This window comes from Sapajus apella, unplaced genomic scaffold (genome assembly GCF_009761245.1).
Source record: "Sapajus apella isolate SASKATOON/1434 unplaced genomic scaffold, GSC_monkey_1.0 scaffold431, whole genome shotgun sequence".
In the NCBI taxonomy this organism is placed as follows: domain Eukaryota; kingdom Metazoa; phylum Chordata; class Mammalia; order Primates; family Cebidae; genus Sapajus; species Sapajus apella.
The window spans coordinates 23143-47682 of NW_022437367.1; the positions used below are offsets into that span (position 1 = coordinate 23143).

Below are 24540 nucleotides of genomic sequence, written 5' to 3' on the forward strand. Positions count from 1 at the left end.
CAACGGCTGAGTCCAAGGTTCACAGCCAGAGGGCAGGCGGGATCCAGGGCTGGGCCTGGGAGGACAGTGTGTGCCCCCTCCCCACCCTCGGCCAGGCCAGGACCATCTTCAAAGCACTTTCATGCCCATCTATTTCCTGCTGTGGGCACCACATTCTCCATGGGACTAGATTTTATGGGAGGGGAAGGGGCTGTGGGTAGGCAGGTGCCAGGTTGCTAGACCACAGATCAGCATGGTAGGAACGTGGCGCTGGGGCTGGTGGTGGGGAAGGGACCGCCCTGAAGCAGTGACAATTAGCCCAGCCCCGTCTCTGGGCACAGATAAAGGGACACTGAAGGGCACAGCTAGTCAGCCTGCTCCTCCCCCTCTACCTGGTTTTTGCAGAAGAGTCAACAGATACATCAGAGAGGGCCGGCGAGCTGCCCACAGGGGCCCCAGCCCCTATTACGCCAGGGGGCAGTCCCTGCAAGTAACACGGTGGGCAGGTCTCTGGGGATCTCAGAGTGGGGCTCCAGGAAAACCTGGGTGCCTGAGCTGGAGGCAGGCTGCAAGTAAGGGCCAAGCTATACCCCTGCCCAGAAAACCTTCCTGCCCCAGAACCCTGCCTTCTGCAGACAGGTCTCCCAGGGTATCATCCCCCTGGCTCCCGAGGCCTGCTCTCACTCACTCACTTGCTGCTCTGCCCCCAGCAGATCTGCCCCAGGGGAGCAGGTGAAAAGCTGCTGCCTGCTGAGATGCTGCGCAGTGGAGATTAGGGCAGAGGGGTCGGGAGAAGAGTTTCTGACTTTTAAGACTCTCCAAGAAGTCACGCTGTGCTTTAGAATGGTAGATGCTCATTTATGTAAAATAACAAATGTTACACAAACTGTTAAAAAAAAAAATACCTTTTCTGAGGGGGAGGAGGTCCCCAGCCTGCCGCTGGATGGGGAGGGGGGTTAGCACCATTAGGGCGCAGGAGGCAGGGGTTCCGCCACAGCCTGTGGTGGGCACTGAGGTCTGTTGGTCGGTCTGTGCATCTTGATGCAGTCAGCGGCGGGCAGCCTGCTGATGGCCTCAGGAGGGGGCGCCATGGCTGGGTGGAGTGCATGAGGGGTAGCACTGGTTGTGGACAGTGGGCAGCTGGCAGCGGCCCAGCAGGTGCCGTGTCTCACAGAATCCTACTGACAGGTGGTCCCGCTCACAGCCTGGAGAAGGGGGTAAGGGGGCATCAGTGGTTTGGGGTACACAGAACCTGGCTCCCCACACCAGTCACCTTAAGGAGGCTCCAGCAGCTCTCTGCCATGCAGAGGGCCCCGGTTTCTGGAGGGGCTCCCGAAACGGAGTTACATGTCTTCAACTGTGGCTATCTGTCCCACCTTCCCATGGCCGACCCCCAATATTGAAGAACAGGCACTGGTGGGCTGAGATTTCTGGAGGAAAGGTCCTGAGACCCCACCCTGACCCCCTCAAATGCCTGCAGAAAAGCCTGCCCAGGGCAATGCCCTGCCACCCCATCTCCATCTTTGCTCAGCCTTGGAATCCCCTGACAGAGCCTGACACAGAACTGCAGTCCCGGGGGCTGCTGCCAGCCTGCTGTGGCCTCAGCCCCCACTCCCGGCACCTCCCCCTGCTCCAGTGCACCTGTCCTACCAGGCCTCTGTGACCGCCTCCAGCCATGGGGGCTGCACTCAGCCTCGGCTTTGGGGTCACAGGATCCTATCTCCCAGGCCAGCTTTCCACTTCTCAGGGAGGCCACGAAGCCTTGAAAGACTGGACCTTGCAGCCTGTCAGCAGAAACCAGGGGCTGAGGCTTGTCAGGGCTGAGGCTCGGCTGGGCCCTCCTGCCTGTGGTTATTGGAGCTATTTTGGAAAGTGGCTTTTTTCCAGCCTCCTGGCCTTGCTCCTGATGCTGCTGCCGCTGCTGACAACCCCCAGCTGCCACCCAGGTGCTGCTCATTCCAGCAGACCTCCTGTGGAAGGAGGAGCAGGATGGGAGCAGCCAGCCCTGGGCCTGGGCCATCCTCCAGGCCCCACAGAGGGCACAAGGCAGCAGGCAGGCTCCTCCAGCCCAGCTCCGGGCAGAGCTCCAAAGCACACATCTGCAGGCTGCATCCTGCTCGCCCGGGATGGGGAGCTGCCTCACCTCTCAGGCCTTGGTCCCCTCTGTCAACCCCACCTCCACAGCAAACAGATGCCGCCATGCTGGGTCATTGCAGTGACCACACACTCTGGAGTTTCCAGGCTTTCCAAATATCCACCACACTGTCCCACACAACAGCAAAACATCCTGGGAATTCCAGGTCTCAAGGTGCAAGACATCTTCCTGCTTTCCCTCCACTATTCACTGGCAGCTGAAAACTCACTTAAGACAGCTTCTAGTTCAGCCACCCAAGCAGCCCCACCCTCCACCCACTCACACCCACCCCTGGAGACCCTGCAAACCCAGAGCCTTGTGGGCGATCGTCCCTGGTTCTGGGCCCCCAGGCGCCTCAGTTCCTGTTCCCTGCCCCATCTGGTCCTCACCATCTGGTATGGTAACCACCTGCTCCCTGTAGCCAGCCTAGCCCTGACAAGCAAGAGATGTGATGCCAGCAGCCAGCTCAGGCAGCTGAGAGCTCACAGGAGCGCTGAGATGCTGGCTGGGTGCATGCTGAGGACAGGCAGGGCAGGGTGGGGGCACTGCCTCTGGGCCTTGAGGTAATGGGATTTGAGGCAGGAAGGCCACCCCTGCCAGAGGCAGGGTAGCAAGGCACGGCAGGGGCCACTCTGAGCCTGAATGAGGGCTTTCCAGGAGCAGATAGAGAAGGCTATGCTAGACAAGGGGAGAGGCAGACCTGGGAGACTGCAGGGGGCCCAGAATGCCAGCTTGAGTGCCCTGGCTGCCAACTCTGTCCAAGGGGCAGGGGGCAGACAGCCATTAGCACAGGTAGCCGCACCTCTTCCCACCACAGCTTCTGGGTGCCCTAGACAGCTAGAGGCAGCCCCAGGCCCTCTTCCTGACCTTGCAATTGGGGATGACAGTGGGTTTGGGGAAGGGGAATAAGCCGCCTTCCCTGAGCACCACCTGGATGCCCATGCAGTGTGGGGCACTTTGTGCCCGGACCTCATTTATGCAACGATGGTGCTTGACAGCCCCATGATTCAGCACATGAAGGCCCTGACAGGGAAATGGAGCCCAAGGCCACACAGCTGGCGAGGGGTGCCCAGGTGAGACTCCAGGGCCACGGTTTCCTGCACTCAGCACCGCTGGGAGCAGCTGGGGCTGCAGGGAGTGTGTGTCTGTGTCTCAGAGGTAGAGAGTCAGGAGAGAGAGAGAATGTGTATGTGTTGGGGGCAGAGGAGTCAGAATTGTGTGTGTGTGTCTCAGGCAGAGGTGTCGGGAGGCTGTGTGTCTCTCAGGGGCAGGGGGGTCGGAAAAGACAGTGTTTGTGTGTGCATGTGTGTGTCACCAGCAGGGGGTCAGGGTGTCCAGACCACTTTGGCCCAGGCCCTTCTGCCAGGACACAGCTGGTCAGGAATCCCCCCACCGCTGGGACTAGCAAGACCCTTGGAGGGAAGCCCTCCCTGCGATTCCACTGCTCATTCTAGACAGCCCTCTGGCCAGGGAATGGGCAGGCCAGGGCTGGGGACCCGGACTCACTCCGGCCCAGCTTTCACACAGTCTCAGGGACATCCCTGGCCACACTATGGGAAGACTGAGACCCAGAGGAAAAAGAGCTTACGCAGGTTCACACAGCAGCTCAGGGGCCAGGGCCGCTCCCTCTCCTCCCGAGGCCAGACATCTGCCAGCAGGATATCGTGAGGCAGGGACCCCCTGTGCTCCTAGCACAGCCCAGGCTCCAGCATGGCATCCTGTGGCCTCAGGATTCTCAGTGGCCACGTGGCTCCTGAGCCTAGACTGCAGACGGAGCCAGCCGGTGCCGTGGGCGCGATGGTTTGACAATCCCACTCCCCATCACCCTCCCCACCCTACCTCACTTTAGCAAGAGAGCCAGGGGTTTGGGGACTCAGGGTGGCTGGATGGGCTCGCAGTCCTCAGTGCCACACGGCCGGGAACTCTCAGGCCAGGCGTCATGGCCACACTGGTCACTATCTTCCTCAGGCACCTGGGATTCCTGACCAGCTGTGTCCTGGCAGAAGGGCCTGGGCCAAAGTGGTCTGGATACCTTGACCCCCTTGCTGCTGACACACACACACACACCCACACACACACACACCCACACACACACCCACCCACCCCCCTTCTGACTCCTCTGCCCCCAACACATATACGTTCTTTCTCCTGACCCTCTGGGTGTTGACACACTTGACCAGGCGCCGCTGGACGCCCCCACCACAGGGGCTGAACACTGGGGGGGGTCGGGAGGGAGTGTCTCCTTCGGCCACCTTAGCGGGGGCAGCAACACGGAAAGCCATCCCTGAGCCCTGTGCCTGACTGGCCTGCCCTTGCTCCCAGCCCCGCCCTCAGTGCCCCCTGGGAGGGCCTGGTCCCATGCCTAGACTCCACTCAGTACTCAAACCCACTCACACTGTGGGATCAGCTCCTGCAGCGGGGAGGGGCGTGAGAGCAGTGGGGACAGCCCTCGAAGCTGCAGGGCAGCGAGCACCTCTCACAGGACATGCCTGAGAGGCCTGGGCAGAGCCCCAGGATGGAGACCTAATGCAGCAGCAGGCAAAGACGTGGGCGAGACACCACTGTGCCCGAAGGATGGGGCAGAGGACCTGCCCAGCCCACAGGCAGGAGGGGAGGAGACAGGTTTCACAGCCAAGGCCCAGGCCGCCAGGCTTCGTTGTTATCAGGTGCGGGTCTGAAAGCCCTGAACATGCGCCGAATCTGTGCCAGTGTTGTGCTGTGCCCGCTGAGTCTGTGCCCAGAACTGTGCTTCATCCCGTTACTTCATTTAATCCTCCTGACCCTCCTCTCCCAAGCTGTCCCCATTTTACAGATGAGAAAACAGTGACCCAGCAAGGCAAAGCAACCTGCCCAGAGTCACTCAGCAGCCAGTGGGACAAAGACTCAAACCCTGGCCCAGCTGACTCCAGGGCCCGGCTCAGGGCCCATGGCTGAGATTTCTGAACCTCTTTGTTCTAAACAGACACGGCAGAAGGTGTCCTGCCCACGCGAAGCTCCTCTTCTGCCCCCTTCTGCCGCTGGCCTTTGCCAGGCTCCCTGATTGCCGCAAGTTCGTCATTCCTGCCTCAGACTTCACACCTACTGTCCCTTTTATCCCTGTCCTTGGCATCACTGACTCCTCCCTCGGGTCTCAACTCAAGGCCCCTCCTGGAAAGGCCTTCCCTGACATCACAGCACACATGCCCTTTCCTTGTCTGTTTCTCCCTGGCAGGCTGTGAGCACCAGAAGCACGGGACCTCATCCAGTCACTGCTGCATGAGCAGTGGCCAGAGACAGCCACACTCAATAGCTGCTTCACCCAACCCAGGACCGACCAGGTGCTGCCAAGCCCTTGCTCCCTGCTCCTCCACACAGCCCAGCTCACCCGGCCCCAGGGCCCTACTACCCACTGCGTGCAGGGGTGAATGTTACAGGGCCGTGTGGCATTGGGTCTCAGTGCCTCCTCGCAGAGGCCTGGCTCCGGACAGGTCACCAGATGCTGCTGTTCACCACCACCACAGGCCTCAGAGCACTGGGGTGCAGGGAAGGAGTCAGGGCACCGCCAGGGTCTGAGGGCGCCCCCTCCCCCCAACTGGACCCCCAGGCCTCACCTCCCTCCAGGAAGAAGTGTAGAAGCTGAGGCATGGCTGGGCCCCGCAGGGCCAGTGCACGGGCGGCTTGGCTGGCTGACAATGGAAGGGTCGCAGCGGCCAGAGGTCTCGTGTGTCCACACACTGCACATCCCGCACTGAGGAGCTTCCACCACACCTGCAGGAGCAGTGGGGACAGAGAGACGCGTATGGACACTCCCTACGTGCAGGCCCACACAGGCGACCCCGTGAGGCGTGTAGCAGGGAAGGCATCAGGCCCACGCTCCAGTCTGGAGAAAATCCCTGAAAAGCCCTAGCAGGAGGCCAAGGCTGACAGGCCCCAGGCAAAAGGTGTCCAGCCAGGGGCTGCCATGGGCAGGGACAGACGGAGAAAGGGAGGAAAGGCAGGCTGGTGAAAGACAAGTCCAGATGGAGTCAGAAATACAGAGGGGAGGAGACAGGCCAGGCCAGACAAAGATAAAGACTCCCAGGAGATTCAGATCCAGTGCCATCGGGTGCCCAGACGTGCAGCCCGGAGCCCTCCCCTGCTGCTCTCGGAACACAGGCCGTGGGGACCCAGGGCTCCACCCCGTGCCCTGGCTCCATCCTCACACAACTTACTCCAGTTGCCCGAGTGCCACGTGGCACAGGGCTGCAGGTGGCAGCGGCAGGCAGGCTGGGGCCGGCCAGCAGGGGTGCAGTCCTCATCCTGGTCGCAGCTACAGCGCACTGGCCTCCAGACGGCACCCAGGCCGCAGGTGGTGGAGCACTGTGGGGCACGGCCCCGTGAAAGCCAGGCAGACCCCATCCCCGCCAGGCCCCCACAGCCAGGAACTACCCACCTAGGCTAGCAAGACCTCAGCAAGACAGGCCCCTCTTCTGGGCCTCAGTTTTCTTATTTGCAAAATAGACTCCTCCACTCACCCCCCAGGAAGACTGTGAGAATAAAGTCAACCCCCACCCCCCAGCAACCAACTGGCCCTGCCCACAAAAGACAAAGGGACTGTGTTCCAGTGTCACTGGTGCAGAGGTAGGGGAAGGGGACCCTGCGGGCACCCCTGACCAGCTATACTGACCAGCCTTCCCCTTCCCACACCCAAAATAGTGATCTGAACAGAAGCTTGCATCTCCTGCAGTGACCATCTGGGGACCCAGGGAGGGGGCACTGGCCAGCTTCTTTCATGCAGCTCAGACCCCTGCAGGTCACTGCCAAAGAAGGGTGGAGCCATTGAGGGCAGAGCCAGGTGACAGTGGGCTGAGCCCAGCGTGGAGGAGCCAGGCTGAGCCTCTGGGCTCATTTGCCCAGCTTGCTAATTTCTGGGCAGGACTGGACCTGCAGGCCATGAGGGGACCCTCCCCACTGCACAACTGTCTGAGTGAACTCTGTCCTGGGCTGTGCTGCCAGTGTGTGCCTGCCCTGGCTTCCCTGAGGCCCCCTGTGCTGCCCAGGAATGGGCCCTGTGCTCCCCTCATCCGCCTAATCCTGGGAACCCCTGCCCCGAGGGAGGCGGGACAGATGGCGCCTGTGTCCGACTCTGCTCACTTTCGGATGAGACAACAATCACCAAGGTCCTGGGCAAACTCCCTCGCCAGCCCGGCCAGCACCACTTGCCTCGCTCCAGTTTCCAGCTTGCCAGCTGGCATTCCTGGCAGCCAACAGGTCCACAGCGGGCCCTGCCTCAGCCAGGCTGGGGGCCGGGGGCTGGGTCTCAGGGGCTCTGCGGCTGTTTGCAGGGCTGTCCCAAGCTGGCGTGGACAGCAGCCCAGAGCTCAGGGGCACCTCAGGCTGAGGGACTCAGGCCGGCCCTCGGGTCCCGGGCTCCGGGCAGGGTCAGGCTCAGGTGTGTGCCCGAGGCCAGTCAGGATCGTGGGGAGGAAGGTGCCCCACACTGCCACAGTCCGAAGGTCCCAGGAGCCTGGTCCTGGGGTTGGGGAGTTGGGAGTCCCCGGCTGCAGGGAGCTGTCCCTGCCTGCCGTCTCTGGCAGAGGGGCTATGGGAGAAGGAAGGGGAGGAGCTGCCTCCACAGTGGGCCTCAACTCAACTGTCCCCAGACCCCAGGCCACCCTCCAGAGCTGGCTTCCAGGCTACAGTCCCTCCTGTCCACAACTCCACCACATCAGGACCAGGAGAGGAGTGGGTGCTGCCGACAAGGGACAAAGGGGGCAGCATGGGGCTGGGTCTCAGGGGCAGGTGGGGGGCTCCACAGCCCCCAGGTTCCTCACTGTCCTTGGAAACCTCATTGGTCCTATCCCGCCATGGAGGAGGCAGCTGGCGCTGGCTGTCCTCGCCAACCAAGTCATTTTGGCCCCGAGGGGTGGCAGGCATCTGCACGCCATCAGGGGAAACCCTGGGCCAGGGCAGGCTGGGGAGCCCAAGGTCTGGAGCCCCTATGGGGGTGTGTTCCTCAGGCAGGAAATTGACCAGAGTTCCCAGGGGTCAGCTCTGAGGGTGGGGGTGGGGAGCGGCGGGCCTGGCTGGGCCAAGGGCTAGGGGACCAAGGTCCCGGTGCCCTCTCCTCTGTGGCTGCAGGGGGCTCTGTGGTAGACACGGGGCTACCTGTGGAGGGCACAGCAGAACAGCCGTGTGGTGTGGGCGTCGCATCCCCTGTCCCCGCCAGGTCTAGATCAGGCTCTTCAAAGGGCCCTTAGGACAGGTCCTCATGGAAGTTGATGAAATTGTAGTCGTAGTAGAAGTCGTCCACAAACACGGGCCCTAGCGGGTCCAACTCCAGGGCCTCCTCATCGACGGCGTTGCCCATGCTGGCTGGCCTGGGTGCTGAGGTAGGTGAAGGGCATGGGGCCAGGTGGTGCAGGATGAAGTCAGCCTCGTTGAAGAGCTCGTGGCTGGAGGAGCCGCTGCCTGAGCCTTCAGGGACCAGTGTGTCCAGGGGCCGCGGACAGGGTGGCAGAGAGCAGGTGACTTGGCAGGCTGGCTGCTGGGCCTCGTCACAGGGGACACCAGTGTCATTGGTGCAGAGAACACTTTGGTGCTGAGTGCCCTCCCTGCATGTCACTGAGCACTGGGGGGGAAGCTAGGGTGAGGGGCTCAGGCTGGGAGACGGGCTGCCAGGGGACGCTGGGGCAAGGCGGGGACAAGGCACTGTCTACTGCCCGGTGTCAAAGTGTCAGGGACCCCAGCCAGCCTTCTCTGGCCCTACCCAGCTCAAGGTCATGGCTGTGGCCACGGCTTTGCAGGGGCTTCCTGATTCCCTGAGGCTTTGGAGTCAGGATGGACCCTGGAATGCCCCAGATTCCCTCCCACCCATGGTACCAGGCAGTAAGGGTTGGAGGAAGGCTGTCTGCCTCCCTGTAGCCTGAGACCAAGGGTGGCGCTGGAGGCGACCCCTCCCATCCTGCACTCACCTGTGACCAGTTCCCCACAGCCCAGGTGGCTGGACAGGGCACGTGGCGGTTACAGGGGGTTTCAGCTGGGGGCCGGGGAAGGTGTTCACAGGCGGGCGGCTCCAGGGCGCTCTGCTCATCCAGCCCCACGCTGCGGATGCAGAGCATGACCCGGCATGAGAGGCCCCCAGGCCTGCAGGAGCATAGCTGCCACTCACCTGCCCACCACCTGGCAAGGGCACACGGGTGGCATCAGCAGGCTCACCAGCAGGGAGGGCCAGGCCAGGCTCCCAGGCCCTGGGGGTTGGTCCCAGAGCTGGGACCAAGGCCAGTGGCTGCTTCTCCAGAGCTCCAAGCCCAGGTAGTTGTCCTGCCCCCTAAGTCTGGTGACATGGCCCAGCCCCTCCGCTCCTGCCACCCTCCCCTCAGGAGAAGTGAGCGTGACCTGAGGCCTATTTCCAAATCCAGGGACCTAAGGAGGAGGACCACAGGTGTCCAGGCTAGCCCAGGCTGGAGTAAGGGGTGACCGGGAACTGGGGCTTCAACCTTGGGAAGATCCGTGAAAACCTGGCTGCCTGTGCTCCTCCCTGGGAACTCTGGAGCCCAGAAGTAGGGGCCTGTGGCAGACCCAGGCCGCCTGGGGGTGGGGAGTTGGCAGGGGTGTGGGGGCAGCTCTGGCAGGGCAGGGCTGCTCACTGCACTTCCTCTGGCTGTCATCGGGCTGGCCCAGGGGGTCACAGTGCCCCTCGTCCACAGGCCCTGCCTGCCGCTCTGAGCAGTACACACTCTGCCTCTGCACACCTTAGGGGCCGTGGGGCTCCGCCTGGGCCTGGCACCCAGGTGCCCACCGCCCAAGACCCAAAGACACCATTTCTGCCAGAACCCTCCCAGAACAGCACCTCACAACCCGTGTCAGGATGAAGGCAGACCTCCACGGCTGCTTCCTCCTTGCTGTCCTGATCTCACCCGCCCTCTCCTACATAGCCTCCCTCTGACTGTCCCTGGAGAGGTGGCACAGTAGGTTTAGTGGGTTAGGTCCCCAGACCCTCTGCTTCCTAGCTGAGATGCCTGGGCGGCTCATTTGGCCACTCTGAACCTCAGCGGCCTCCCCTGTGAAGTTGGATTGACAATCCTGCCTGCCTACAAGCCCTGGAGGGAGGACTGCTTGTGGCCTTGCATATGCTGGCTCAGCCCATGCCCGGCACATCCTACGAGCTCGATCTGTGCCAGCTGCTGCTAGCATGCAAACCCAGCCATGACGTCAAGGCTGCCCCACTGTCCACGCCCTTCCCAATGGCTCAGAGAACATCTGGAGAAGAAGTGCATCAAGGGGCAGACCCCGCTCCCCGCCCCCACACCAGCCTTGGCGTTGCTCCTGTCCTTCATACCTTCTGCCATTGCCCACCCTGGGCTTTTCCACAGCCACGTTCCTCACTTAAACTCACTTCCATACTGCCTGCTGAGGCCCAGCCTCAGGACCCCCTCTGCTGGTGGCTCTGCTTTCTCTGCTCCCCCGGAGTTTCAAGAGTAAGCTGTCCCTCCCCTGAGCTGCCAGTCCCACACCCGTCCCCCTTTCCTCACCAACAGATTCTGATATTGCTCAAGGTCCCAACTACAGCAATGGGACCTGCTGAAAACACCGAGGCCGCCCCCTCAAAACTAGGGTTTCTGGGACACAGTCCTGCCTGGGGAGAAACAGGGACGAGTCCCTCGCTGGGAGTCAGCCCTTTCCCCTCCTTCTTCCTGCCCGGAACATGGCAAGAGGCCTGGAAAGGAGGATGACATCTGTGACAAGCAGGAGGGGAGGGCTGCTGTGGCAAGGACGCTGCAGCTGAGGGACCGTCAGCTCTAGGTCCCGCCATCTTGGACTGTGCACCTGGGATTTCCTGCCTGTCCGTCTTGGCCACCGCGGGGCACTTGCCTCTGCGTACACTCCTACACGGTCCACCTTCAAGGTAGCCGATTTGCTGAAAGACAATTCCCCAAATGTCTCGTGCTGCACACGTATTTGTTGGTTTCTCACGTTTGTCTATTTAAAGACACCTGAATTATGCCAGGTGCGGTGGCTCATGCCTGCAATCAATCCCAGTGCTTTGGGAGGCTGAGTCAGGTGAATCACCTGAGGTCAGGAGTTCAAGACCAGCCTGGCCAACATGGTGAAACCCCAACTCTACCAATAATAAAAAATTAGCCAGGCATGGTGGCGCATGCCTGTAAATCCCAACTACTCGGGAGGCTGAGGCAGGAGAATCAGTGGGACCTGGGAGGCGGAGGCTGCTGTAAGCCAAGATCGCACCACTGCACTCCAGCCTGGGTGACAGAGCAAGACTCATCTCAAAATAAAATAAAATAAAATAAAGATAGCTGTATTAGATAAAACGGTTTACTGGCTTTGGAAGGCATCTACGCAGTTCTCCAGTTCTCATGTTGTCATCATAACAGCATTTTAAGGCTCCCTCTCTTCCCCTGTGCGCCCGCCCCCTCCCTCACTTCTCCTTTCCCTCCTCCCCACTCCTTCTCCTTCTCTCACCTCTTTCCTCCAAATAGTAGTAATTAATTTTTAAATAGAATGTTAAGAAATGCTCAAGTGTCTCTATCTCAGATTCCCGATTCTGAGACCCTGAGGACACTGGGTGTCGACGATGGAAAGACTGAGGGGAAAGGGGGAGGACTAAGAGAGTGGAAGACGGAGGCGGGGTGGGAGGGAGACTGAGGGGTGAGCAGGGAGACCGAGGGGCTGGGGAGACCCAGGGGCCTGGGCAGGGAGACCAAGGGGCGGGGGGACTGAGAGGCACGACCAGGGGGAGACCGAGGGGAGTGGGGAGACGGGGAGTGGGGAGACTGAGGGGTGGGGGGAGATGGGCAGAGGGGAAACCGAGGGGTGGGGGGAGACGGGGAGAGGGGACACTGAAGGGTGGTGGGAGATGGGGTGGGGGGAGACCGAGGGGCAGGGGGGGACTGAGAGGTACAACTGGGGGTATACTGAGGGGTGAGGGGAGACCAAGGGGCAGGGGGAGACCGAGGGGCGGGGGGAGACCGAGGGGTAAGGAGGGAGACCAAGGGGTGGGGGGAGACTGAGGGGCAGAAGGGGAGACCCAGGGGTGGGGGTGAGACAGAGGAGAGGATTGAGGAGCATGTTGGGGAGACCCAGGGGCGAGGGGGAAGACTGAGGGGTCGGGGGAAACTGAGGGGCATGGGGGGAAGACCAAGGGGCAGGGTAGGAGACCTGAGGTGGGAGATTCTGAGAGGCAGGGAGACCAAGGGGCATGGGGGGCACGAAGGGAAATATGGGGAGAGAGTTGGAGTTAATGAAAACATCATACTTTTCATATAGTTTAAAAAAATAAGTCAGCGTGGTGAGGGGCCACTAGGCTGGCCTCAGAGTGGGGTGGGAAACCTGGCTATACCCTGGCCTCCCTCCCCTCATTGCCCCCTTCCCTGCCACCTTCCACTGTTCCCCCTCCTGTCTGGGAAGCCCCTCATGGGGTGGCCACCAGGGAGCCTCAGGCTCTGGACCACTGGAGGGGCTGGAGAAGGGGAGCAGTGCCCCTACAGGCCCACAGCTAAAGCTCTGTGGGGGTGGCAGGGGTTGTCTCCAGGACACAGCAGAAATGCAGCCACGAGACCTGCCGGAGCTGAGCCAGGACAAAATTGAGAGGGACCTGTGCCCCTTGGATGGAGAACGCCAAGGGCTGGGGCACGCTGAGCACTCGCCGCAAGCTGCCCCCACCTGCCTCATCTATTTACCACCCAGCAGGCATGGGATGTGGGGCAATTGCTAGCCTCATTTCACAGATGGGGAACTGAAACTCAGAGAAGCAAACCTCAAGACCCGTAGTGGCCCAGCAGTGAGTTGGAGGCTGAAGCCAGCGTCCCTGTCCAGAGCCAAAGCCCCTGCTGGAGGGGCTGTGCCTGTCCCTCCTCTCACCTGTGCTGCAAGTGACCGTGCACTTGGTCCAGGGTCTGTAGTGCCAGGAGAACTCAGGCGGTGGGAACTTGCCATGGCCATCTGCCTCCCTGTGGATGGTGTACTCATAGCGCACCCCAGGGTTGCTGTCCTGGAACAGTAGCTGGGCGAGCAGACGAACCCCGTGAGCATGAGGCATCCTCTCCATCCATCCAGCCCTAGAGAAGCTGACCCCAGCCACCTCTGAACTGCAGCTACATCACGAGGCCATTTTAAAAGATGGAGAAACTGAGGCAGAGGTTGCAGCAGGAGGGCCTGGCTAGAACCAGGCTCTGTGACTGCCCCAGGGCTCACTCCTCCAGGATGAGACCCTGCCATGGGCCTGGGGTCTCCACCTCTGCTCCCCGCTCCTGGGCCTCGGGAAGCACACACCTGAATCCAGACAGGTACATTGATGGGACCCGGGGATGTCAGGTTCTCCCAGTTGCCCCTGCACGTGTATGCGAAGGTGGTCCCTGCCACCTGGTAGTCCCCGCCCCACTGGATGGTCCAGCCGCCGTTGAGGAAGTACTTCTTCGGGTCCTCGCTCTGCAGCGCCAGGAAGTTAGCAGCCTCCGCCACCTCCTGGATACGGATCTCACGTGCGCCAGCTGGGATCAGACCCACGTCCACATACCCTGCCGGCCACGGGTTGTGTATAGGTTGTGCTCGGGGTGACAGGGTTGCCTATCCCCACCCGCTGCCCTCACCTCTTTCCCCACTTGCACCCCACCTGCTGATGCCAAAGATTCCACCATTACCTTAAAAGTCTGAGCTCTCCCAATTGCTCAGATATGTCATAGGTCACCAAAACCTCACAGAGGCGCCCCAAATCCCGACCCCGTGTCCATGCCCTGTCACCCCTCTCTTGGGGACCTAAACTGGTCTCATCACAAGGCTGGGTCCACCCAACACTCAGGGCCAGCTGGCATTCTTCTTCTAAAATGCCAGTGTGCTCAGCCCTTTCTCCCGGGTCACCCTCCTCAGCCCACACGGCTGCTTTTATTCACCCGCTTCTGTAACACCCATCACGCGCTGGGCACTGCTCACCTGTAAAATGAATAACAACCCTAGGATGTAGGTACCATTGTTGTCCCGATTTCACAGATGAGGAAAGTGAGGCAGGCAGGGACAGTAACATGAATGAGCATCCTGCTGGGATCTGAGGACAACAGGGTTTTCCTCAGGAAACCTTCCCTGACGTCCCCAGGCCAGGAGCGTCTTCCTCGGTGCTCCCAAAGTCCTCTGGGCCTCCCTGGACTGCATTGACCACACAGAAGGTTTTGTCCCCTGTGGGACTGAACGATTCACCTGCATGTCCCCATCACCTAGCACAGTCAGCACTCAACAACGTGTGCAAAGCAGACCCAAGGTGAGGGCGTGGAGCTGAGGGTCACAGAAGCTTCGGAGGAGGAGGAGACCACCATCCTCCTAGAGGCCCAGGGGCTGCACACAAGCTGAGCTGGACCTGCCTGGGGTCTCTGGGACAAGAGGTCTCCCCACGGACACAGGTCTCTGCGCTTGGGTTAGGGGTCCCTGACTCCTACATGAATTCCACCCCAGCAAGGCTTCCCTGCTTAGCCATCTATGGCTGGGTGGGGACCACGAGGCCAATGGGGGGACCCGGGGCAGATGGGGAAGTGGCCACCAGGTAAAGAGCATACCCCTCCCCCACAGTGGTCCCACCCATACCCAGGCCCTTGGCCTCCTCGAAGGTCTCGCTCACGGTGTGGCAGGTGGAGCCATTGCCGTGGCACACACCACAGCGGTCCTCCATGGCACCAGAGTCAATCTCAAAGTCACAGCCCACGTTCTGCAACACACAAGGGAGGGGAGGCCCGTGGTACTGGCAGTCAGCCCTCTGTGGCCCCAGCCCCGGGGACCAGCCAGGGTCAGGAGACAGCTGGAGTGGGGGTCGGGAGGCCTCTCTCTGGCCCTGCCCCACCCCAGCTGTGCCTCTGACCCAGGTGAACTTCTCTACCTCCCTGAGCCTCAGTGTCCTCAGATGTGAGAGGGGGAGACCCGCCCCTCCCTTAAAAGTATGTCTTGAGCATCACATGCGACAAGAGAAGGGAGTGCTGCAAAGGCTGCGGGCAGGCAGGGACCTGATTCACCACTGGCTTCTGACCAGCGCGTGCAGGGAATCTGAACATCAGAGGTGCTGGGGGTGGGCCCCTCCCTGCTGGTCCCCCTCTGAGCCCAGGCCCGGACACCCCAGTGGCTTAGGGGGCTAGAAGCAGGGGCAGGTAGGTGGCTGGCGAGATGGGCAAAGATGAGACGCCTTCAGGGCTAGAGCCCTTCATGTCACCTGTGCCACCTCATCTGACCCCTTCTATCAGGGAGGAAACCACTGCCTGGGGTCAGCCAACTGGCAAGAGATCAAGCCCCTGGCTGGGTTCCGGTGTCCCAGCTGGGGCGGTGCTGGCACAGCATCCAAGGAGACGAGGGGCAGCGAGCCCTGACTGGCAGGGGTCTCCAGTGCCAGGAGGCCTGGTATGGGCTTTTGCCTTAGCGGTATACAGAGTGGGGTCTGGGAAGCCCAATGGCAGAGCATGGGGAGGGTGGCCAGAGGACCAGGAGGGACCCAGGGGAGAACCTGGGGCCTGCCAGTGGGGCTGGGGGCGGGCAGCGCTGGGAGAGCCTCTTCCCGACCAGGCACAACTTGCAGATGCCATTGATGCAGAGGTCCCTGCTGACCCTGCCCTGGTAGCAGGGGGTGCCATCAACCACAGCGTCCCACAGCTTCTCGGCAAAATACTCATTTGACGGCCGGCAGTGCAGCTCACAGGTAGTTCACTGGGGGCCAAGTAGAAGAGCCATCAGCGACAGCCGGTGCAGGAGTTACGGAGGCCACCAGGAAGACCCCTCCATGACACACATCCATGGCAGGCTGGAGTCTCCAGCTGGGCTGGGAGCTATCTGCAAGTCTGCAGACTGGGGAGCTGGGAGGAGCAGCAGCCCCAGGGCACAGTGGGGGTGGCCCAGGCTTGGGGTGGAGACTGAGCCTCCTGCTGCATCACAGGGTAGCCTTGGGCGCACACAGCCCCAGCCCTCTGAGCCTCAGTGTCCCCGTGGGAGGCAGCACTCACCATCACTGACCACAGGCACCTATGTGTGCAGCTTGCCCTTGTAGAGCATAGCGTCAAATTGGCTGCACTGGACATGGCGGAAGGAGGGGCAGCCAGAGGGGCAGGCTTGTAGGTTGCAGAGGCGGAAACGCTTCCGCTCACCCACGCATTACTTGCCCTTGTATTTGGGCCTGTGGGGAGACGCAGGGAGGGCCCAGTAAGTGCTACTACATGGCCACAGCCCGGAGTGAGTGGCCGCCTCCTGTACCCGCACCCCGAGATCCCTGCCACCCAGCTCTGCGCACATGCTCTCCTCCCATGGGCTGCCCCCGCTCTGGCCCAGACACACCCTCTCTGTTTGTAAGGACGTTCAGGGAAGTGGCAGCAGCAAGCCTGAGCTCTGTCCCCAACCTACTGTGTGACTGTGGGCAAGTCTCTAGCCAACCCTTGGCCCTCAGTTTCCTCATCTGTAAAATGGGGTTGAGGCTGACTCTGCAGAGGGCTGTTGAGAAGTTGTAACAAGCTGCAGGCATGACTGGCACTGACTGGAGGGACTGCTCCGAGTCCCCAGCCCATGACACCAGCGTCCTAACGAGCCCTTGAGTCCTCAGCCTCCCTCCTGGTGGCAGTTCCCCCAGCCCGGGTGTAAAAAAAAAAAAAAGCCCTCAGGGCCCCAGCCAGCTGAGAGGTTTGCCAAGTCACAGCTCCTGAAACCCTCCCCATCTAGGCCAGGGTAGCTGGACCCAACCCAGCTCAGACCTGGAGGTCTGGAGGCAGGGAGGTCACAGGGCCCTTGGTGGGGCTGGCTGTGAACCCCATGCCTTCCCTGAGCAGCCTCATGAAGAGGAAATCAGCTGGGCAGTGCCTCGGTCTATGGTACTGCTGGGCTCTGCACCTTACCACATTCTCACATCCCCCCGTTTAATGGGGAAACGGAGGCCCAGAGAAGGGGTGAAGAGGGGATTCAAACCCTGAGCCATCTAAGGTCCAGGGCCCATGCTCTTCCCCACTGCCCTCTCCGTCCTCCCTCCAGCTGGCAGCTGCTTTGCTGTGTGGCCTCTGATGAGTCTCTCTAGTCTCTGGGCCTCAGTGTCCCCCTCTCTGCAAAGGGGTCAGCAGTGGGGACCTGTCAGCCCCAGAACCCTCCTTGAAAGTGACTCAAGGTGGCCTGGACACTCGGACTGACCATTATGAGGACACTTCTAAGAGCCAGATGCTGGGACAGAGCTAAGCCTCTGCAATCGGCTGACTGCTTGGGTCCCTCTGTCCCATCGCCCAGGGCACCCTGGGCCCCACACTCACGCAGGCTGCGTGCACTGCCGCTCAGCGCTCTGCACGCCCACGCCACAGCTCCATGAGCAGATGGACCAGGCGCTCCAGCTGGACCAACCACCGTCCACGGCCTCAGGCCGGAAGGCCACGGGTACCCACTCCCCATTGAGACACCACTACTGAGACAGATGGAGGTAGAGCCACCCCTACCCCCAAGCCTATCAGTCATCCTCACCCTAGCGAGAACAAGGTGGGTGAGAAGGCCACGGAAAGCACAGAGAGGAAGGATGGAAGGTGCGAGAGGCCCCTCCCAATCATCACCATCACGTGTGGCCCAGGCTGCAGGGCGGAGCTGAGCAGGGAGTAAAACAGCCCACATGCCGACTCAGCTGAAGACACCCGGGGAATCCAGGAATCAAGCCCCGTGCCCAATGCCTCCGCTCTGTAGACGGCGGCTTGGGCTGCAGAGAGTGGGGGTCTGCTAGGAGCACAGCAAGACTGTGAGCTGGGGCTGACACCCGGGCCCGGACTCAGCAGGAGGTCTGGCCTCTCCCTCCCACCGCTGGGACTGGGCACCTCCTACCTTGTTCTCCCCACACCAGGTGCCGTCCACGGCTGCATCCAGCTTGGAGTGACAGGTGATCCCGACAGAGCACCAAAGTGTGAGGCAGACATTCTGCAAGGAGGGGTCACAAGCCACACCCTCACCCCACCCCAACCCCGTGCCACCAGCCACCCTGCCCCCATCCTGTCCCCAAGGGCCCCCTGAGGTCCCTTCTGTGTCTGCTCCCACCTTCCTCTCCAGACCCTGTGGTGGTGTGGGGGGCCCGGGGCTGCCCTGCTCACACCACTTCCCAGCTGTCCACCCCTCTCCCGGCCCAGCCCCGCCTCTGGAAACACTCCCGTTAGAAGATCACTCCAGGCAGTCTTCTCCAGGATAAACAGACCCTCCCCACACGGGTTTCTTTCCCCACCTTTTTTTTTTTTTTTTTTTTTTTTAGACGGAGTTTCGCTCTTGTTGCCCAGGCTGGAATGCAATGGCGCATTCTCGGCTCACTGCAACCTCCGCCTCCTGGGTTCAAGCCATTCTCCTGTCTCAGCCTCCCAAGTAGCTGGGACTACAGGCATGTGCCACCACGTCCAGCTAATTTTTTGTATTTTTAGTAGAGACGGGGTTTCACCATGTTGGCCAGGATGGTCTTGATCTCTTGACCTCGTGATCCACCCGCCTCAGCCTCCCAAAGTGCTGGGATTACAGGCGTGAGCCACCACGCCTGGGCCTTTTCCCTCTTAAAAGCCAGCCCCAGGGAGGCTAAGGGACTTGTCACAGTGGATCCGTGATTGACTCAGAATTCAGAGCCGGGTCTGTGGCTGTCCATCCTTGGCCTCTCCTACAGGCCTCTGACGTGTCACAGTATCATTTGGGGGCGCAGCCCAGGCCAAGCGAGGTTCCTCCCAGGCTGGCATCCACGGGCTGGTGAGGGCTGCCCTCTGAGCCCTCCCGCTGGGTCCCCACACCCTGGTACCCACCCCAGCCCACTCACATCCATGTTGTCGCAGAAGGCAGAGTAGGCACCGTACTGGAGGCGGCACTGGTGGCTCACATCATAGAGGACGCCGGGTGGCACTGAGGGGAAGTCGATGATGTCCTTGGCAGGAGAATCATCCAGGAACAGGCCCCACCTGCGGCTAGAGATGGGACGGGAGCAAGGAGAGCGGGGCAGCCTGTGAGACCCATCGGAGAGGCATTGGCTGGGCTGGGAGGGGAGGAGGGAGTGGCACAGAGCCCCACCACTGTAGGAGAACTCCAGCCCCCCACTTGGCTCAGCCACCCTGCAGCCAGCAGCAGAGGCCCTCCCGCCCATGCTCATCTCACCTCCTGGGCACACCAGCTCAACAACCCCGGCCCCAGTGCCCGGCCTCTGCATATGCTGCTGCCTCCACCCTGCTCCTCTTACCCTACTGCTGCAGCCTCCCCTCCAGATGCAGCGCCAGGGTCCTTCCCTCCGAAGCCTACTGAATCACCAAGCCCTCTTGTGGCCCTGCTCTCCAACCCTGCAGCCTGCATCCCTGAGCCCAGACCCTGGAGCCAGGCCCGACAAGGATCTGGAGACAAGGATCTGGAGAACATCACATCACAGTTGACACAACAGAGCCTCCTCCAATGGCCCCACACAGGCAGAGACCTTGGGTCATCTATGGAAGGACGAGGTCTGGGAAGCAGCCCTCCCCTGGGAGAGAGCCCAGGCAGCCGTGCCTGTCCCCCTGCAGGACTCGCCTCAGCCTCTGTCACACCCTATCTACTCTCGCCTTCCTCCAGCCACACTCCCTGGCAGCAGTGGCGGGGAACCGGGCAGACAAGAGCAGGTACAATCTGTACGCACCAGACACTCCTGCTGCCGCGGTGTGGCAAAGACGAGGCTGCCCGCCTAGACACAACACCACGAGGTGGGGGTATGCAGGCAAGGGGCCCTGGGGAGGGCGGCCCAGGCCCAGCTGGCACCTGCTTCTGCCCCTGCCTCACTCTGCGTGGCCCTCGGGCATGGCTATTGTGTCTGGGCCCAGTGTCCATCCTCCTGCACCTGCTGGACCTTAGGCTGGCACCACTACAGCTTAGCAGCAGGAGTGCCCTGGCGTACTGACCGGCCCACCCCTGGACCCCTTGCTGTCCTGGAGAAAATGGAGGAGAGTTTGGGGGCCTTCTTGGGGGGCAGCAGTTCTGGGGAGAATTGAGCCACACGGACAATCAGGGCTGAGATGACCCTGGCAGCCACGACTTGTGCAGAAGCAACAGAGGGAGGCAGGACCCACGGGACCTGGGGCTTCTAGCCAGGCAGGGGCGATGGGGAGGCACAAACCCTCGTCTCCCGTCTGGGAGGTCTCAGGACAGGCGGTGCCAGGCCCGAGGGCCAGGATGAGCCACAGTCCTGCGTGGGCGAGGCAGGGATTGCACAGGGAAGAAAGCAGAGGTAATAAATCCCAGAGTCCAGCAGGGAGAGGAGAAGGAAACACTACAGATGTGGAGAGGCTGGAAGAACATGAAAGAGTCAGGAACAGCCAGTACCGCCGAAGGCAGGTGTGGGGTGAGGCTGGGAGGGTGGCTCAGACCGTAGGACCCCAAAGCCCAGATTTCAGAGCAGGGGGCCTGGCAGCTGGGAGATCCAGGCTCGGTGGGCGGTCTGTGTGGTCTCCTAAGTCCCCCGGCCAGTGACAGGCCCCTGGCTGTGCCCAGAGCTGCAGAGAAGAAAGCCAAGGTGACCAAATTCCTACCAAGGACCCTGGAATCCTCCTGGAGTCACCCAGACTGCCCTGCTGGCTGGAAACAGATCCCTCTAACATGGGAGTGGGCAGAGGAGCAGCTGCTGCATGCAGTCCTAGTGCCCAAGATGACAACGTGCCAGGCTGGTCCTGGGCACCAGGTGCACACCCTTTTATTCGCTCCTCACAACCCTGAGATGGCCATGTGCCAGGCTGGTCCCACGCACCAGGTGCACACCCTCTCATTCGCTCCTCACAACATCCCAGGCAGACTGTACCATCATCTCCCCTCACACACTCAGGACTCATCCGTCACTTGCTCTGGGATACACACAAGAGGAATGTGATGGCCAGGATCTCAAGCCAAGTCCAGGCTGCCTGCACCAGGCTGTGTCTGCTCACTGGGCTGCCCCCAGGGCAGGGGTCCTCCCATTCAACCGTGAGCCCAGCCTCAAATACTTCACACCAAATACAAGTTTAAAACCATGGCAGCCGAGGCCTGGCAGGGAGAAAGCAGTGTCCCAAGTGCTCCGGCAGCTTGGGGCTTCCAGAGCCTCCCTGGGCCTGCACCCAGGGCAGAGTGTCAGCAGAGAGTGATGGGTTCAGCTGGCCCTGGGCTCCTTCCTTCCTCTAGCATTCCATGGTTCGAGGACATAGGTGGGGGCTCACCCATCCTAGCTAAGGGGTCTTCTGACCCAGTGGCTGAGGGGTCCAATGCTCCTCACCCCAGCACCAACAGTCTGGGAGAAGTCAGGAGCACGAGGCGACCCTCACCGACTCCACTGCAGGAATCAGGCCAGCTGCTGTATTGGGAGTCAGAAACCCACGTTTTTACTCTTTGACTGGCTGTAGATGCTTATGGCCTTGGGCCTTCATGTCCTCATCTACAAGAGGCCGATTCCAAGCTACAGAAGTATAAATAGCAGTGTCTTCTTGGGAAAAATCACACAGGTGGCCGGCAGCCAGCCCTTCCTTCCTCTGACAGGCTCACTGCCAGGTCCTCTGCGTGGCCGCAACACCCAGATCCCCAAGCCAGTCAGCCCTTCCTCTCCACGCCCCTCCTCGAGCTAATTATAGCAGGGCTGGGCAGTCCCACAAGAGGTTGGAGCAGACAGTATGTGACTCGGGTCAGAAGCCTCACTGTAACCTGGCGACAGCAAAGCGCTGCCCACCACCAACAGGAGAGACCTGGGGGCCCGCTCCCCTGCCCCCCCGCCTCCGGGATCTGGTCATGGAGTCATTGGATGGGGGGTCCAACATGTGACCCAGCCTCCCTCTCTCCCTATAGAAATGCTGGCTTTAAGGGAAGCAGGGAGCAGAGCCTCCGCTCCTCCCTGCCTGGTCCAAGTTGACACTGGTGAAATGCTGTGACCACTCCCCAGAGCCCCTAAAGCACCTGTCAGCCCGGAAAGTCTCAGAGTTCTTCAGGCCAACCCTCTCAGACAGGCTTCAGAGGCTACCTTCCAGCCCATCCCCCATCACATCCTGAGGGCTCTTCTGCCCCACCCTACAATGGCATGGCCCCAGCCTCTGCCCAGCCTGCCCTCCACCTACAGCGCCCTTCTTCCTTGCAGTGGAAGTCGGCCTATAGAGGCAGCTCCAGGACTCCTTCTCTGAGTTGCTGTTCCTGACCCCAGGAGAGTTGGTGTCCGTACCCCCATTCCTACAGACCCAAGAGGACTGCGTGCCTCAGTGCTAATCATCACCTACTCCCATCTGCCTGTCTCCCTGGTGTGAGGGACTGGAGGACAGGCGCCACGTCTGTCTCCTTTACCACCATCCCCACACACAGGGCTCGATGGACATGGGGGTCTGTGGACACAGCCAGAACGAGTTTGAATTCAGCCCTGTGGGTCTGCTTGGCTGATAAGTAAGCATCTATATGCAGGAGGCCAAGGGGCTTCAGATCCAGCCAGGATAAGGGGGTGGTCTGTGAGTGCCTCTGAGACACCAAAAGTGCTGGAAACACTCCCAGACCATTTGGCACTTGCAGTGAATCTCACTCATTCTGTCCCCAACCTGAATGGGTGGGGTCCATCCTCTCTCTCCTGTCCCACCCCCAGCAAGGAGACCACAGGCTGGTGCCCCGCCCACCTTCGCCCCTCCACACATCCTCTTCTGAGCTTTGGGAGCACCCTGCTACGTGACTCCCAGGATGCAAAGGTGAAAGTGTGAAAGGACCTTGGGAAGATGGGGTTCTCCTCCCCAAACACTCCTCCATTGGTGGGGCATGTATTGTCCTGCTTCCTCTGGCTCTCCCCCATGCCAAGGCTCCGGGAGGCCCTGGCTGGCTCTGATTCTCACACTGTCCTCCCACCCTCACCCCAGGCCCTGAGCCAAGTCCCTCAGGCATTCCAGCAGCTGAATGAGGGCAGAGACTCTGTCTGTCTGTTCTAGAGCCGTTGGGTGGCACCCTGGGTCAGGACAGCTGGGAACAAGCCCTGGGACTGTGGTGGGGACAGCTACTATTCTGATTTGCTGAAACCATTCTCTCATTCTCTGTCCTTCTCTGAGGAAGGAGACACACCCTTCTCCCCACCTTCAGGCCACCTCCCTGGTGAAGTCCATACTGTGTATCACTTGGTAATAGTGGAAATAACAGTAGTGTGCATGTATAAAACGCTTACTATATGGCAGACGCTGTGCTAAGCACCCCATGTATTTTCTCATTTACTCGTCAGATCGCATGCACAAGGGGCTCCCATCATGATTTCCGTTTTTTGAGGCTTAAGGGATAATATAACTTATCTGCCAACACAGTCAGAAGCCTGGGCCACAGTCTAGGTTCTTTTTTTTCCCCCCAAGATGGAGTCTTGCTCTGTCACCCAGGCTGGAGTGCAATGACATCATCTCAGCTCACTGCAACCTCTGCCTCCCAGGTTCAAGCAATTCTCCTGCCTCAGCCTCCCGAGTAGCTGGGACTACAGGTGCATGCCACCACGCCTGGCTAATTTTTTATATTTTTAGTAGTGTTAGCCAGGATGGTCTCGATCTGACCTCGTGATCTGCCCGCTTTGGCCTTCCAAAGTGCTGGGATTATAGGAGTGAGCAACCATGCCAGGCCAGTGATGCTCTTTAAAGAGAATGTATAGTATGCCTTAACTAGTTAAGATAAGAGATTTATCTATCTACAGTAGGCCAGTGAGATTAAATAGCTGTAGGTGGTCAGCTAGTTTGGTTAAATGGCTCAATTAGTAATTAAATTCAGAGCTACAAAATGAATTTTGAGCCATTCAAGTTAATTTCATAAAGATTAAACTAAGAAGCCAATTATCAAAAAGTATTATTATCAAAGGCAAATAGATGTAAATAAACCAACACATGATTCACATCTGGTATTCCCACTTGTCACTGTCATCAGTTTATATCTGATAATTGTATCAGTCATGATTCAATTACCCATAGTAGACACTGCTCTGGTTAACTTAAGCAAAAAGGGATTTGATATTGACTAGTGTTAGAGCACTGCTGAAAGTTGAAAGAGCCGGCTTTCATCTGGATCCCCAGGGGTGTCTCCCAGAACATTGTTGCTGCAAGAGCTGTCAAGGGAACCATCATAGCTACTACAAATAGAAAACTGAAGAATCAGGGTCCAGGTTCATAGAACCTTCGCTGAGATGTGGGGAGCAGGAAGTTGCTGTTCCAACTGCTTCATGAACACACCAGATTAGTTATGATTTGGGGGTCAGGAATTGTGCCACAACTATCTCTTCAGAGCCAAGCTACTTCTGCTAGATCTGCTCCAGTAAGAAGAATGCCTTACAGGTTTCCACTCTCTCTTCATTCTACTCAGTTCTGAATTCAAGTCTTTCCATGCTGAAAAACTAATCAGACCTGTGAAGTGGCTCACGCCTATAATCCTAACACTTTGGGAGGCTGAGGCAGGTGGATCACCTGAGATCAGGAAATCAAGACCAGCTTGGCCAACATGGTGAAATCTCGTCTCTACTAAAAATAAAAAATATTCCAGGC

The 24540-nt window shown here is 60.0% G+C and overlaps 1 protein-coding gene across 1 annotated transcript; it reads right to left on the reverse strand.

Moving 5' to 3' along the window:
* Positions 1-1026: 1026 nt before the first annotated feature.
* On the reverse strand, positions 1027-22047 carry LOC116545898 (A disintegrin and metalloproteinase with thrombospondin motifs 7-like). The gene is given in 25 exon segments (XM_032272312.1): positions 1027-1190; positions 3995-4085; positions 4152-4154; positions 4267-4321; positions 5464-5624; positions 5704-5871; positions 6299-6451; positions 7295-7470; positions 7473-7722; positions 7724-8108; positions 8110-8702; positions 9046-9259; positions 9705-9825; positions 12953-13094; positions 13364-13608; positions 14663-14783; positions 15623-15760; positions 15762-15766; positions 16060-16229; positions 17341-17486; positions 17894-17986; positions 18855-19067; positions 19695-19739; positions 19950-20086; positions 22029-22047. Coding segments are annotated over 25 exon segments (4008 nt in total).
* Between the last annotated feature and the right edge of the window lie 2493 nt (positions 22048-24540).